Below are 13,863 nucleotides of genomic sequence, written 5' to 3'. Positions count from 1 at the left end.
TCGGCCACTGTGTCCATGTTAAAACCTACTGTTTGCACCACACTTGCCCCACATTCTTTTTATATTAAGCTTGCAGGCCTTTAGCGCCATAAACATAGCCTATCAACCCCCAAATTGTTATTTCGAAAAGTGCAACGACAGAAAGCACATGATGGAACGAAAAAAGGAAAAAGCCTTCAAACAAGGTTAACGTAAACGCAGCGTGATCTGTGGTTCAGCTTTATATTAAAGCGTTTGACTCGGTGATTCCATCGTCATCATTGTCGAAAAGCACTTCTTTCTAGGAAGGCATATGTAGTCTCTTTTGCAAATAGTGACATGGGATCCACTACAACGTGGCGATCTACAGGACAACCAATATAATAGTATGGAAATTGGGTATGGATCAAGACTATCTTTCTATGCAAGTAAAAACTCCTTCTAATCATAATCATTCACAAACCGTGCTGCAAAAGATCATCTTCCTCAGGGTTGCGTGTGTGCTGTAGGTTGGAACCCCCGGCTAGCGAAGCAATGAATATTCAGATGGGCATATCACGTGTGACATTTGTCGGTTTCTGTGACTGGTGAAGAGCTTTTTGCAAAGGGGCCTGCCAACCCAGAGTTTGCTTTCCACTTCAACTGACAGCATGTTTCGTTTAATCCACACTGCCCGCACTTTACGGACAGCCAGTCAACCCTTGGCAAGGGCTTCAAGTACACCACTTACCACTGTGTGGAAAACTCCCACCAGACCCCTTCCAATATACCCTAGACGAGGATTCGCCTCAAAGTCGCATTCCGAATCCAATGCTTCATCGGGCATGTACGCATTGGCCATTTTTGTCTCAATGTTAGGTGTTTCTTATGCTGCTGTGCCATTATATCGTATATTCTGTGCAAGTACAGGGTACAGTGGCACCCCAGTTACAGACAGTAGTCGGTTTGCTGCTGAGAGACTGGTGCCGGACGCTGAAAGTCGAAGAATCCGAATCACGTTTGAATCCAACACGTCTGACGCCTTGCAGTGGTCTTTCAAACCAGAGCTAAGAGAGGTCCGAGTGGTACCTGGAGAAACGGCATTGACCTTCTATAGGGCCAAGAACAATGCAAAGGAAGATATTGTCGGCATCGCAACTTACAATGTCACTCCGTACCGTGCTGGTCAGTACTTCAACAAAATCCAATGCTTCTGCTTTGAAGAGCAAATGCTCCGTGCCGGAGAGGAGGTGGATATGCCTGTCTTCTTCTTCATTGACCCTGACTTCAATGAGGACCCCTACATGAAGGAAGTCAACACCATTACGCTCAGCTACACCTTGTTCAACGCAAAGTACGCCAAAAATGTGGTGCCTGGACAGCGACCATGAACCAAGAAATAATGTACATAATTCCATATGTAGATCAAGAAAATGTAATCTAGCCATGTCAAACTCTTTGATGTTAACGGCTGTGGACCCCGAGAATTGCCTGCCATTTACATCAAACTCGGGTAAAAAGAAAAAGTGAAAAATTTAGACTTTGTCATCCTGCTGTAGAAGAATAAAAGAAAAGCAGTAATACAAAAAAGTAAACAACAAAAAATAAAATCAATCAATTAGAATATCCCATCATATTCATTCAGGAAAACTTGCATTTTTCCATCGTTTTTAAAAAGGTTCAAGGACAAAATGCAGTGGTGGGGTTTAATATATCTATCGTGTCGATAAGTGTGCGGGATGGGTATACATGGAAGGTTAGATTCTATACTTTTAGCTATTTTGCTAGTGTCGGCTGTGGGATAGGTTGCTCCAGGCCACGGTCTTCGTGAAATGCGGTTTTGAGTGGGACATTGAATTGGTCCAGGTAAAGTGACAGGTCGGCCAAGACGTCCTTTGCCACTGCGTCTGCTACTTCTTGTGTAGCATGTCGGACATTGTGACTGAGCAGTAAGTTTGGAAGACTAGGACGGAAGGATGAATCAAGTGGGATGTCTACGGAGGCACCAGCGATATGGCCCTCTTTCAGAGCAGTAACTAATGCAGTGTAGTCAACGGCGCGGCTATGTGATGAGTCGATAAGGTAGCTTCCTTTGCGCATGGTCTGGCATAGCTCTCTCTCGCGAAGCATTGGTTCTGTATTGGCGGGTACATGCAAAGTCACAAAGTCGGATTGCTCAAGGAGTTCAGAAAGGGATGCGGTGGATTTGGCGCGACCATAGTTCATCACATCCGCAGAGTCATAGAACACCACTCGCATGCCCAGCGCTTCGGCCATGCTTGAGATTTGAATACCAACGCTGCCGTAGCCAACAATGCCAAGGGTTTTGCTGCGAATTTCAAACGTGTGTCGAGGGGATACACGGGCGAGCTGGAATATATTTCCAATGACGAATTCTGCTTCGCTACGAGCCGTCACTCTAGAAGATGCAGGTCTGGGAACAAACACAGGTATGTTGTGTTCCTGGATAGCTGCTCCATTCAAATATGCGACGGCCATCCAGTGATCCGAGGTTGTAAGTGCAGACATAAGACTCAAAGCAAGGGGTTGATTGATGAGCAAAATATGACATGTCTGACTAGCGAGGACAATGTCTTGTATTCGAGAATAGTGCGATTCAACCAGCTACAGTAAAGGTTAATGAAAACGTGCCTTCACGAGGTGTGTTTCTTGTCCAAACTGAGGAAAATTTTTGTTTTATAAAGCGTACCTGGATATTCGCAGCATCAAGAGCATGTTTAACGTCAGGGGACGCAGATCCCAAGAAAAATGCACGTAGAGTATGAGGACAGCGATTAACAGCAGTCATAAGAGAATGATGAGGTTGGTGAAAACAGAAAAATAAACTCTTTTATAAGTGGAGGAGAATGGGTTTTTCTGTCACACGTGCGGACAGAGGCAATAATTTTCGTTTGGGGCAAAAGAGAGAAGGACCGAAGGGCTCGTTCTTAACTCCGAAGTTCCTAACCTCTCACTGGCGGTGCACGGTTGTACGGGAATAGGAGGGATGATGTATTTTCAACGATTATCAAAAGATTAAATGTACTGGTATTACAATGGATGAGGGTACTATGCAATTCATTTACGACGTGGTGACTTTTTCTTATTTGGCGCCGGTAATTCGTTTTCTTTCTGAGCTGTGGCAGTGGTCGGTGATGAGCCGTCTCTTACCACGTTCAGCATACCCAAGGCTGTCTTGGCAATAAGGAAGGGTGCCCACGTCAACTTTTCTGGTTGTGCGTACGGATATCCCTTAGCGTCCACTCGATCCAGATGGTGTTTAATCAATGCTTCATCAAAGTCGAGAAAATATTGGCCATGTTCATCCTTTCTCAAAAGATGATTCAGCTGGAGGGTTGCAATAACATCATCGAAAGTCATACCAGTTTTGCTACTTAAATCTGGCATGCATCAAATCAATCAATAAACAAGAATTTCAAGAGATATTTTTGAACATCATCATACCTTGAATGCTGATAAAATCTTTTGCTTGAAGCAACTGGCGAAAAATACACGTTTTCCAGTATGCCCTGTAGCTTAGCATTCCTAGATCCGATAGCGGCTTTTCAGGAGACCCTGGTTTGCCTTCTTTGCGAGATAAAAGGTAACCTGGGTTTTCATAAGATGAGGTAAAATCAATATACAGCTATTGCTCAGTCTACGCAGCAGCCATCGAACTTACTAATATCGACAAGGAGATTACCGTAACCTTTTCGTTGGTGGGAGGGTAATGTCATGATACAAGATAAATTATAATCTAAAAGCGATCGTTTTTCCTTAAAAAGAGAGCAGAAATTAACATACATGTTATGTTGGACGCGTGCTCACAGCAAAATAATCAAGTGCATTCCTACCTTTGAAAAGTAGCCTACGAAATGACATCCCTCCGAGTCCACTTCTGTCATAATATAGAACAAGAAGGGTTCGACATCGTAATAAAGAGTTTTGTGGTCTAGGAACATCTTAGCCAGTAAACACAGATTTTGGCAGTATATCTATAAAGATACGAGGCGTGTTAACCATGGGCATGAAGCCATACGAAGCAAGACTCTATGCATCAGCTAACCTTGTTCTTTCTGCCATCCACTTCGAAAATGGATACAATGCCATCTCGATAAATCTCGTCTCCGGGTGGATATTTCACCATGCACTTCAACTAGAGTGACCCGTTAGTTTCTCCATTGCTGTCATGCGAGAATTTCTGTGCACCCCATACCTTATGCCGATTCGCTGTGTATTCACTCTTGATGTATTTGAGACAATATTCACAAATATACAATATGGGCCGTTTGCTATACTCTTCTGGATACGGTGCATTGTACCAAGTGTCAATTAAATAGTCGCCTATCCGTATTTGATGAATCTTCTGTTCTGGCGCATCACTCTGGTGATGATGTGGTCGATATGAGGCCGAAGGATTCGATTTGTTCATGCGAGATAACTTTTTCGTACGTGCAGCTATTTTAACATTATTGGCCCTTTCAATGTCCTGTATTTTGGGAGAAGTCGCGTGAGCAAACGTGCACCATAGTATTGGGGTGGAGAGGACAAATTTTCGCACAGCTTTTGCCCTACTGATTGGAAACCACTCTTCCCTTCTTTAAATCTAAATGCTTACCTCTGCGATGCCTTTTGCTCTTTCGTACCTATCTTTGCTGTTGGCGGTTGGGGCAGCCCTTTCGGTCTCAGCCTCTTCCATGGTTAAGCGGTTTCCAAACGTCAGAAAGTGATCTTCGGCCGGTGACAGAGGTGAAGCAGGTATCTTCTTGCTCTTTCCAGCTTTGGTTTTGGGTTTTGTTGCTGGAGGAGTTGGTGGTTTATAAGAGTCGGGCTGCTTTGTTTGTAATCGGAGCGGTCGCGCGGTGTTTCTGTTACCCTCCTCCAAACGTAGCGCTTCCTGTTCTTTCATAATGGTTTTTTTATTCTTTGAACCTCGCGGTCGACCTCTTGGTCGCACTGGTAGTTGATTCTTTGACGATGGTTTGGCATGACGAACAGCTTGCGGAGATGCGACTTGCGGTTCATCGACACGCCTTCGTTTAGATGGACTGTCTTCTGAGCTCTGTTTTGAAGGACGCTTGATCAGCCTCAGGTCCACAGGTGCAGCTTTACGAGGAAATCTAGACATGGTAATTTAATAATTAATGGAGCTGAACCCAAGGAGTGGAAATGACTTCAACAAGCAAAGGTGCAGGATACCGTGTTTGTGCGACCACACTCCGAACTCCGTCATGATGAGAGCGGTCTTCTGCTTTTACAACTGCTTTAGAGACCGTCGCACTTTCCAACCGTCTGATACGCATGGGGGGGATTTTAAATAAGGAAGAGGGTTAAGCAACGGGGAGGGCTTTTAAAGAGCAACAGTAAAAATAACCACACTGGAATCACGTTACTATGCCAGCCTTCACTCTTCTTCACCCAACGTTTACGCTGCACTTATTGGCTTCAAACTATTTATTAGCGGAATCTCATATTCCAAAGAAACATTAAAACGTTGGCTTCTTCAAGTTACGACGGTTCTCAAAGAATTCCTTATGCATGTTGAGCATTTTAGTATTCTGATCTTGCTGTATTTTTTCCCATGGGTGTCCGTTAGCGCGGTTCACCGTGATATCAGGGTGTTTCATCAGCATCCAGGCTATGAGAAGATCGAGTTAGTGTCAAAAATAGAGGTCATTTTCAAACAAATCAGTTGCTATGCACTCACCTGGAAAGCTAGTGGTCAAAAGAATAAAACGATGAAATGTTAGTACGAGTTGTTCACAGTATCCCCACAGTCGATTCCCTGGCGTCAACCACGTCTGGTTACACATATGAACGCCTGAAACTCATTGCTGAGCGGAGAGCGGGGTGTGGGTGATTTCCCCGCACGCACAGGTATAGCTTTCTACTTACGTAACAGCAGCAACGCAGCCAGTGCCAGCGATGACAAAGAGTGGAGCCAGAGCTGGGTTTCTAACGACGAAGGAGAAGACGCTCATAATGGGGTACAGAGAAAAGAGATTGAGAGGGAAAAGGATGGGTGTTAATCCCCCCTTTCTCACATTGCCCCCTCTTTTTATACCTAGCAACCAAACACCTGACCCTACTTCCCACTCAAAACAGCAAGCTTACAGCAGCCAAACCAGTAGCTTTTTGGTGGCAAGTCACACACTACTGCCCGCGCTGGTATATTTAGGCTGCCTTTGAACTTTCTTTCCCCTCACTTGGAAAAGGTGGGGTATTTACGTTGCGTATTTGAATAACTCTTAGAATGAATAACAACAATTGAATTCAGACCGCCCCAAATCATACACTCTCCATACCGTAGCGTGGAATTTTTCTCATGAACACGAATTAAACTTCAAACGAGCCGGATTATGTCATCTTCCTAGCACTCGCCACGATACAGCCACGGTATGGCATTGTCAGAGGACTTTCTTGTGCTCCCATCGGAAAAAAGAAAAAAGTAAAAATGCTCGAACGGTGTGATGAGGGCATCCAAAAAAATTTTCTTGACAATGGTGGTTTCAATTAAAAGTACATGAAGAGAGAAAAGATGGTCTATGATGGAATTAGGCAAGCAGTTATTTAGCATCTGCATTGGCAGCAGCTGCCATGGCGACGGCTGCAAGCTGTCGTCGCTGAAGTTCTTGGGCATTTTTTCGCTTTTCTTCTTCGCTATCTGTAAAAACTGGTGAGGACATAAACGATCCTCCTGCTCGGGAGAGATCATCCTTGTTGGCATCTAATCCGCCTTGACGAGATGTCTGTAGTACGGGTACAAGATTCTGTGTGAGAGTAGATTGCTGTTGGTGGCTCAAATGATGACCGAACCTCGATAGGATTCGATTAATGTAGTCTGGCTGGCCCTGTTGTATGGGTTGGGCAGCAGCAATCCGCTCAGCTGCTGGCGTTGGGGTGGAGACTGACGGCATAGATGCGGAAGCCACTCAGTATAGTATGAAGAAGAAGAAGAGAGGGAAAGCGGTAATCAGTGATCGAAGAACGATAAAAGGTACAACCGAGGTGGAGACCATTTCCGCTAGCCAATCGGACTTTTTTTCACCTAAATTTTCTATCGCGGCCAAAAACAATACGCACCCCACCCAAAAAAAAATCCCAAAGAAGAGTACAACGTAAAATAGAAGACGTTCATTTTTTACAAACAAGAAACAAGAAAAGCTGTGAATATGTATTTGATTATTTTTTTTTTTGACTATAGATTTTTCTTTGAAAAAAATCGAGGTTCTCTGTTTTATGCTGTTACTTCCTTTTGAGCCATGCTGGCACATACAGCCTTGTGTCCCTTGCGGTAGTTGAGTTTCTGGCAGTCACGGCTACAGTACCAGATGCTTCTGCATGCACCGCAGCTAAGCAGAGACTTCTCGGGCTCACCTTGACGGTGCTTAGCTCCACATTCAGAGCACTGCTTAGGGTTGGGAGGATAAGACTTGGGACGACCGAGGATACCAGCCTCAATCAATCTTTCAATCTTGGCATTGGGTTGAACAGGGGGCATGGATGAAGCAATCATCTTCTTAGCAACATCAGCTGGCTCATGAGCTAGAACGGCTTGACGCTTGATGTCGTTCATGCCAGGAACACTGCCGTACAATTCCTTGAAGCGTTCTTCGTTTTGCTTAGCCTTTTCGTAGTAATCGGCAGCTTGTGAGTTGTCATTCTTGTCATATGTAAGGAAGGCAAGAGCGTAAAGAGAGTTGGTGTAATCAGCCGTATCAGGGTGGCCGTGCTCAAGATAGAGCTTGAAGTTCTTGATAGCGTCATCCTTGTTCTTAGTGCTGATGTAAATAGAGCCCAACACGCTGTAGGGGAAGGGGTACGAAGGATCCTTTTCTAAACAGGCGTTCAAGTCATCCATACCAGCCCTAAGTAGTGACAAGGCATATAAGGATACAGATCATTCATACAATGACAAAACCGCGCTTGTTTTAATACTTACTTAAGGTCACCGTTAGACAAGTGGCACGTGGCACGAACGAAGTACATGCGGGCAGGTAATTCAGGGTAAGTTTCCAGGCCCAAAGTCAGAGTAGTGATACTATGTCCATGAAAAATAGGTTAATATACAGGGAACGCTCTATCAAACGAATGACGTTGACTCCTTCTTACCAATGCTCATATTGCTTGCCAACAAGCAAGATCCATGCGGAAAACAAAAGACTGTCCTTAACAAAGAAACCTTCCTGCTGATCTTCAGGAATATTCTTCAAAAGAACCTTCTCATATTGTTGACCCAAAATCAGGACACGCTCAGACATAGGAGCAGCCTTGTCATCCATAACCCAAGCGGCCACCATGCTTTCAGCAGCGTCTTTAATGTCCTCTTCATGCTTGTCCAAAGTGTCAGCCTCCAGGACAGCGGGGACGGTCATGGCAAGATCATAACCCTTGCGGAAAAGTTCCTTGGCTTCGAAGTAGCGCTTGGCATCAGGGTCAGTGGTGTCTTGTAGTTTGTTGCGAGCTTGCAAAAGATCGTACGCGATGATGCGGTTGCTGCCATCCAAAAATCGATCTTGGTATTCGCCGCTCTCGTTACCGTGTTCGTGGTCATGCTGACAATCAGGACCATGGACATGCTGATGTCCAGCAGTTGAGGTAGTAGCAACCTGAGTATCAGCAGCGTTGACCATGTTTGTTATTTCGAGAGTAAATGAAGCAAAGGGAAGAGCAAATGAGATGGAGTGGGAAACCCCAGTCAACCTGTCTATACGACAGGGAGGAAATAAAATTCTGGCCAATCATATGGCGACATCGTATGCTGTTCAATGGCTCCCTTTATTTTTCAGTAGAAAAATTTAATTTCTGTCGCGCAGGTGGGAACAGCCAGCCAGCCAGATAGAAAAAATAATTGGGAAATTGCAGAAGACTTTAAGAGAAAAAGAGGTGGTCGCCAGCAATTGTAACGTATTGCATCTTGTTAATGGATAGCCTGAAAAAAGGTATGAATTTAGGGAATAAAGTAGAATGAATGACCATTTCCCCACGTCCTGTTAAAGTGGCCATATCATCTTCAGCACTTCTAATGTTTCTGTTCTTATTGTTTTAATAGCTAAAATCGTTAAACTATCGAATTGTTAAAACAAATTACATGGTTATTGGCTTCCATCCATTTTTACAAGCATTTAATAAACCTCGCATGATATTTGGTCTCGGATGAGTGCGAAAGCAGAACATTTAAAGTTTTTATGCCTCGTTAGTACAACGAAAAAGCTATTAAACTTCTTCTCTTTGAAGCGGATGGAGAGAAGACAATGGATGCGTTTACTGTGTCTTTCTATCTTGAACTTCGCTGTCATGTTTCCTGAATAGGCTATGCATTTAACTCATATTGCCCTAACCATTTCTGCATTGAACACTAGCGAGCTCCAACCTTTCAGGGCATGCATCAAACAAGTTGCATAGGAGTGGTGATCTGTAAATACTGTGTGATTTTCTGCGAGTGCCAAGGCAGCTAAAACGACAAATTGGATATCGGGGTTCATTTCCAATTCGGGCCATCCACGTGATCCCCCAAGGTCTCTGTCTCGGTCAGCTTGGCTCCTATTTCTTTTTTTTTTTTTTTATACGAATTCACTCTCATCTACAGTCTTCAATCCGACCAGTACCCCGCATTCCTTACCACCCATCACTTTTCACATGCACATGATATCTCATTAAACACTTCAAACTGATGACAGACCGTGCCGCCTCCAACTCCTATTTCCATGCTTCGCCAGCTTCGACGTTTGACGATTCATACGAAAGCGAGTCAAGTTCGGGAGAGGAAGCCACAGTGTTTCTTCAGCATGCGAGCGCAATATATCGACCGCCATCCAGGTCGAGGCCGAGTACGCCGTCCACAGTAAAAGATCATGATATGAAATTTGTGCATTCTACCGCTATATCGCCTTCCAACCCCTCATCGCCTATTGCCTCTCCTCGATTATCATCCTCTTCCTCTCGACCCACCTCACCTACCTTAATCACGTCTCCGAAAGTTTCGGCTCGGCCAAAACGAGAACTTCCTTCTGGATTTGTTATCACTAGAGCATCCGTTGTTGTCATTGCCTTAATTGTACTATTTGCTTTTGGCACCCTTTCCGCCTTTTTCGATTCCTTTGTCAACTACCAGCGAGACCCGAAGGGATGTCAAGTTTCCTACATGAGACCATCCTTTGTAAAACAAGATAATTTCGATAGCGAAATGACAAAGTTCGCTGGTAAATATACCTTATACCTCTATAGAGAAAAAGGCGTCGACAACAGTGACCAGGTAAGTACAAGAAGAGGTGCAAAAGTAGCATGTGAGATCGGATCAATTTGAATTAACTTTCCCGAATGATAGCCTGTAGGTGTCCCCGTCTTATTTATTCCTGGGCATGCTGGAAGCTACAAGCAAGTTAGATCTATAGCTGCAGAGGCAGCTTACCTTTTTTACGGTCAAAATGGCCGGCACACGGAAGATTGGGATCGTGGACAGGAAAATTTGGATATTTTCACAGGTAGAGGACTTGTTCCAACCTTTATGTGTGTTTGCTCGAGATGGGGTCGCGACCGTGTACTAATTAAATGCATAACAGTTGATTTCAATGAGGAGTTTTCAGCATTGCACGGACAGTCTATACTAGAACAAGCCGAATACCTCAACGACGCTATAGATTATATTCTTAAATTATATCCACAAACTCGAAAAAACGATGGTCGCTTCAACCCTTCCCTACCCGACCCTCAATCTGTCATCATCATTGGCCATTCCATGGGTGGTGTAGTCGCCCGGGCCATGCTTACAATCGACAATTATCAACCTGGACATATTAACACCATAATTACTTTATCAACACCTCATATTTCACCACCGGTGCCGTTTGACTGGATGATATCCAAAATATACAAGGACATACATCAGTTCTGGATTGATGGTTATTCGACGGCTATAAACGACCGAGAGCGATCCTTACGGGATGTTGCTCTTATTTCCATTGCTGGAGGCAGCCTTGATAGCATTGTATGCTCTGATTCCGCCAACATTGGGGCTATCGTACCTGCGACTCATGGCTTCACCGTTTTCACTACTGCCATTCCCAATGTGTGGACAGGCAGTGACCATCCTGCTATATTGTGGTGCAACCAAATTGTTGGAGTTTTGGCCAAATCTTTGTTAGACATTGTAGATACTCGACGAGGCGGCCAGACAAAACCTTTGGATGCCAGGATGCAAGTGTTCAGAAAGGCTTTTTTGAGTGGATTAGAACAAGATCGCCGATCAAGCGATATCCCTTTTGTACCATCACCCGTCGTAAGCCTTCCTGGAGATAGTCAAGATTTCATCGAAGATGGGTACCGGATAGCGATTCGCGGTTCCACTACAAACACATATCGCATGCTTCGCATACCCTTCCAGCTTGACACAACGTTGACCCAATTTGCAGTCTTGTCGGATATACCTCTCGGTGAATCGCAACGGTTTAGCATGCTGCTCTGTAATCCGTTGGAAAACACATATAGACCTATCAGCACCACCAAGAGCAACCATACAATGACCTGTGTCGATGCATCAGACGTAGCAGTCCCTGTTCCGGCATCGTCCATCAATGACCGATACCCTTTCGATGGTAACAAATTTTACTTTCTGAAAATGCATGTCTTGGAAATGGTCGGATACGAATACGTTATGTTTGTCGATCGAGGTGGCCCTGCTGGATTTGTGCTTGCTGAGTTTTACGACGAACTATCCACTCGACAGGTCGTTGATGTGTCCATGACGGGTATGTGGCAATTTTTGTACTGGGAGAGGATGGACGGGTTTTGACTAAGTTGTACGCCTTTGTTTATTAGATATTGCTTTGGGTGGAGTATCGTTCTCAACCTCTACCACGTCCAACACCATGCTGTCATCCGTGCAAATACCTGCCATGGAGAGCGCCATGCTTGCTTACCATCTACGCGTGTCACGACCGAACTGTAAAGCGTCACAGAATCTTTTTGCTCCATTCTTGCGACAGTCGATCTCAAGTATGCACGAGTCCAAATTCTACGTCAATCTAGGGGGTGAAAGCGGTAACGATGTGACCGATGTTTCCTTTCACGGACAAGCTGCTTTCACTAGCAATCCGGCTTCACAAAGCGGCAATGACCATAGAGGCCTTCTATTACAATTCTGGATGGATCCCACTTGTCCAGAACCAATGGAAGTGACATTGGAGGTCGATTGGTACGGTAGCATGGGACGTCTAGCCTTCCGTAACGGCGTAGTCCTTGGCGTATTTCCATTCATCATTGTGGTCATGGTTGTTCTAGCCCAGATCCAGTGTTATAATAAGACAGGTACATCCATTTATACATGTTATATACCCTCCACCCAACTGACCCAAATCTTCTAGGCATCTTTCCTCATTTTGGTCAAGGCTTGGTGTATTGTTTGCGAAAGTCATTTCCCTTGTTTCTTGTTCTCGCTAGCGCCTGTAGTATATACCAAACCATCGCCCCTCCCACCACCTACACTATTAGCGAAATACTGCAGTTGGGTCCTGCCACTTCTCAAAGGGTACCAGAGCGGATAGCAAGAGCAACATTTGACTGGGATGAAGTGATCCTAGGCAGCCATGATCCATTCTTTTGGTGGGTGCCCATCGTGTTCTTCGTCATCAGCATCGGGACAGTCGTCTTGGTGTGGGGTATTCTAAATCTAGTGCTTCGCGTGGCAAGCATCATCGCTACGCAAGTTAAACGTCGAAAACCCCCCACTGTTTCTACGGAACCTGACATGAGACGACTTCAACGTAGAGTCATCACGACCATTGTCTTGTTCTTATTGGTCGCCACGGTCATTCCTTACCAATTCGCATTTGTGGTGGGATTCTTAGTTCAGCTGGTTACGTGCTCCCGCGCCATTGTGAAGGCTTCGTTTACAGTAAGTTTTTTTGGGGGGAGGAGGGATAAAAAAAAATATAGGCTTATTTGGGGATTTTAATGGAAGCGTCGTAAATGGCATTGCGAGTTAACTGTCTTTTTCTTTTGACCATCAAGTCCGACCCAGTTCGTAAACGAAAGTACTGGAACCGATATCACTATCTTCAATCTATCCTTATCCTCCTCTTCACGCTATTGCCACTCAATGTCCCAGTCTTGATGGTATGGATACGGAATCTGTCTGTGCACTGGTTTGTGCCCTTTTCTTCCGACCATAGTGTCCTTGCCATCGCACCCTTCATGATCTATGTTGAGATGATGACTGGAACCCGGATGCTACCTCGGTCTCAGGATTTGTAAGTAGATTCATATTTATGTGATTCTTTGTACGACTGTGCGCTAATTTATACTGCGGTAGTAAATTGAAGTGGGCCACCAACGCGATTTTCTGCGCAGTTATTGTTTATGGTTTCCTTTATGGTGTAAAGTTCACACACGCTTTGTACATGTTGGGCAATCTATTGGTTGTATGGTTGTTAATTTTGCATGCTCGACACTCTTGGCTTTCGAAGGCGGTGTATGTATATGTAATGGAGCATTTTCGGTTTCAAACAAAGAAGAGATCATAAATGAGCCCTGTTCTTTCTGTATTTCTTGTACCTTTTTGCATTCTCTGTTTTCTCAAAGCATTTCGTTCCAGCCAAGACTTTACCAATAAACCGGCTATTTGTTTTTTTGACACTCTCCCGCCATTTCAAGTCATGTCGATCCGCGCATGTCCACTGCCAAATTATTGGCTACCTACTCTGGCGCGATCGACAGCCTTGGCACACTCTTAGGCAAAACGGAATCTTTTTAATTGCCACGGCAAACAAAGGGAAATGGTTCATATTGTTTGACATCGGGTCCGGACTAACGGGCCAGATGATGGGATCTCCTCCCTATTGAAAAGAACATGGCAACGTAGATATCGAATTCACCTCGTCTTGGCTGTGTATTGCGATGTATGTCATC

General features: G+C 44.6%; 6 protein-coding genes across 6 annotated transcripts; 2 read left to right on the top strand and 4 right to left on the bottom strand.

The window, feature by feature from the left end:
- Nucleotides 1–529: 529 nt before the first annotated feature.
- Nucleotides 530–1,632, top strand: K450DRAFT_234230 (uncharacterized protein). Its single transcript, XM_051587888.1, has one exon. It carries the CDS (start codon nucleotides 630–632, stop codon nucleotides 1,347–1,349), a length of 720 nt encoding a protein of 239 aa, XP_051446022.1. The 5' UTR covers nucleotides 530–629; the 3' UTR covers nucleotides 1,350–1,632.
- Nucleotides 1,633–1,734: 102 nt separating this feature from the next.
- On the bottom strand, nucleotides 1,735–2,767 carry K450DRAFT_198073 (uncharacterized protein; the record flags this gene model as incomplete). Its single annotated transcript, XM_051584564.1, has 2 exons — nucleotides 1,735–2,583; nucleotides 2,669–2,767. The coding sequence occupies 2 exons, from the start codon at nucleotides 2,765–2,767 to the stop codon at nucleotides 1,735–1,737; spliced, it is 948 nt and encodes a 315-aa protein (XP_051446021.1).
- Nucleotides 2,768–3,036: 269 nt separating this feature from the next.
- On the bottom strand, nucleotides 3,037–4,390 carry K450DRAFT_172856 (uncharacterized protein; the record flags this gene model as incomplete). Its single annotated transcript, XM_051584164.1, has 6 exons — nucleotides 3,037–3,359; nucleotides 3,424–3,567; nucleotides 3,641–3,734; nucleotides 3,813–3,953; nucleotides 4,025–4,114; nucleotides 4,175–4,390. 6 exons carry the CDS (start codon nucleotides 4,388–4,390, stop codon nucleotides 3,037–3,039), a joined length of 1,008 nt encoding a protein of 335 aa, XP_051446020.1.
- Nucleotides 4,391–5,372: 982 nt separating this feature from the next.
- On the bottom strand, nucleotides 5,373–5,988 carry K450DRAFT_234223 (uncharacterized protein). Its single transcript, XM_051587887.1, has 3 exons — nucleotides 5,854–5,988; nucleotides 5,666–5,673; nucleotides 5,373–5,596 (listed from the first exon to the last, which is right to left on the bottom strand). Exons 1-3 carry the CDS (start codon nucleotides 5,937–5,939, stop codon nucleotides 5,445–5,447), a joined length of 246 nt encoding a protein of 81 aa, XP_051446019.1. The 5' UTR covers nucleotides 5,940–5,988; the 3' UTR covers nucleotides 5,373–5,444.
- A 1,082-nt stretch (nucleotides 5,989–7,070) lies between these two features.
- K450DRAFT_234218 (uncharacterized protein) lies at nucleotides 7,071–8,646 on the bottom strand. Its single transcript, XM_051587886.1, has 3 exons — nucleotides 8,071–8,646; nucleotides 7,901–7,999; nucleotides 7,071–7,826 (listed from the first exon to the last, which is right to left on the bottom strand). The coding sequence occupies exons 1-3, from the start codon at nucleotides 8,589–8,591 to the stop codon at nucleotides 7,196–7,198; spliced, it is 1,251 nt and encodes a 416-aa protein (XP_051446018.1). The 5' UTR covers nucleotides 8,592–8,646; the 3' UTR covers nucleotides 7,071–7,195.
- Nucleotides 8,647–9,528: 882 nt separating this feature from the next.
- Nucleotides 9,529–13,598, top strand: K450DRAFT_234215 (uncharacterized protein). The gene is made up of 7 exons (XM_051587885.1): nucleotides 9,529–10,213; nucleotides 10,286–10,442; nucleotides 10,521–11,705; nucleotides 11,776–12,264; nucleotides 12,321–12,850; nucleotides 12,967–13,205; nucleotides 13,268–13,598. The coding sequence occupies exons 1-7, from the start codon at nucleotides 9,632–9,634 to the stop codon at nucleotides 13,476–13,478; spliced, it is 3,393 nt and encodes a 1,130-aa protein (XP_051446017.1). The 5' UTR covers nucleotides 9,529–9,631; the 3' UTR covers nucleotides 13,479–13,598.
- Nucleotides 13,599–13,863: the final 265 nt, after the last annotated feature.

Source organism: Umbelopsis ramanniana, assembly GCF_025399195.1.
Source record: "Umbelopsis ramanniana AG unplaced genomic scaffold K450scaffold_17, whole genome shotgun sequence".
NCBI lineage: Eukaryota > Fungi > Mucoromycota > Umbelopsidomycetes > Umbelopsidales > Umbelopsidaceae > Umbelopsis > Umbelopsis ramanniana.
The sequence above is the reverse complement of the archived record's forward strand: the minus strand, read 5'-3'. Positions and strand labels throughout refer to the sequence as shown.

What these genes read in the sequence shown, in the direction of transcription:
- K450DRAFT_234230 (XM_051587888.1), top strand. Translation starts at nt 630, where the DNA reads ATGTTTCGTTTAATCCACACTGCCCGCACTTTACGGACAGCCAGTCAA.
- K450DRAFT_234223 (XM_051587887.1), bottom strand. Translation starts at nt 5,939, where the DNA reads ATGAGCGTCTTCTCCTTCGTCGTTAGAAACCCAGCTCTGGCTCCACTC.
- K450DRAFT_234218 (XM_051587886.1), bottom strand. Translation starts at nt 8,591, where the DNA reads ATGGTCAACGCTGCTGATACTCAGGTTGCTACTACCTCAACTGCTGGA. An exon ending in GGCAAGCAATATGAGCATTG is followed by an intron (nt 8,000 to 8,070) that starts GTAAGAAGGAGT and finishes TCATGGACATAG; the next exon opens with TATCACTACTCTGACTTTGG. An exon ending in TTGTCTAACGGTGACCTTAA is followed by an intron (nt 7,827 to 7,900) that starts GTAAGTATTAAA and finishes GTCACTACTTAG; the next exon opens with GGCTGGTATGGATGACTTGA.
- K450DRAFT_234215 (XM_051587885.1), top strand. Translation starts at nt 9,632, where the DNA reads ATGACAGACCGTGCCGCCTCCAACTCCTATTTCCATGCTTCGCCAGCT. An exon ending in AAATTTGGATATTTTCACAG is followed by an intron (nt 10,443 to 10,520) that starts GTAGAGGACTTG and finishes AATGCATAACAG; the next exon opens with TTGATTTCAATGAGGAGTTT. An exon ending in CGTTGATGTGTCCATGACGG is followed by an intron (nt 11,706 to 11,775) that starts GTATGTGGCAAT and finishes TTTGTTTATTAG; the next exon opens with ATATTGCTTTGGGTGGAGTA.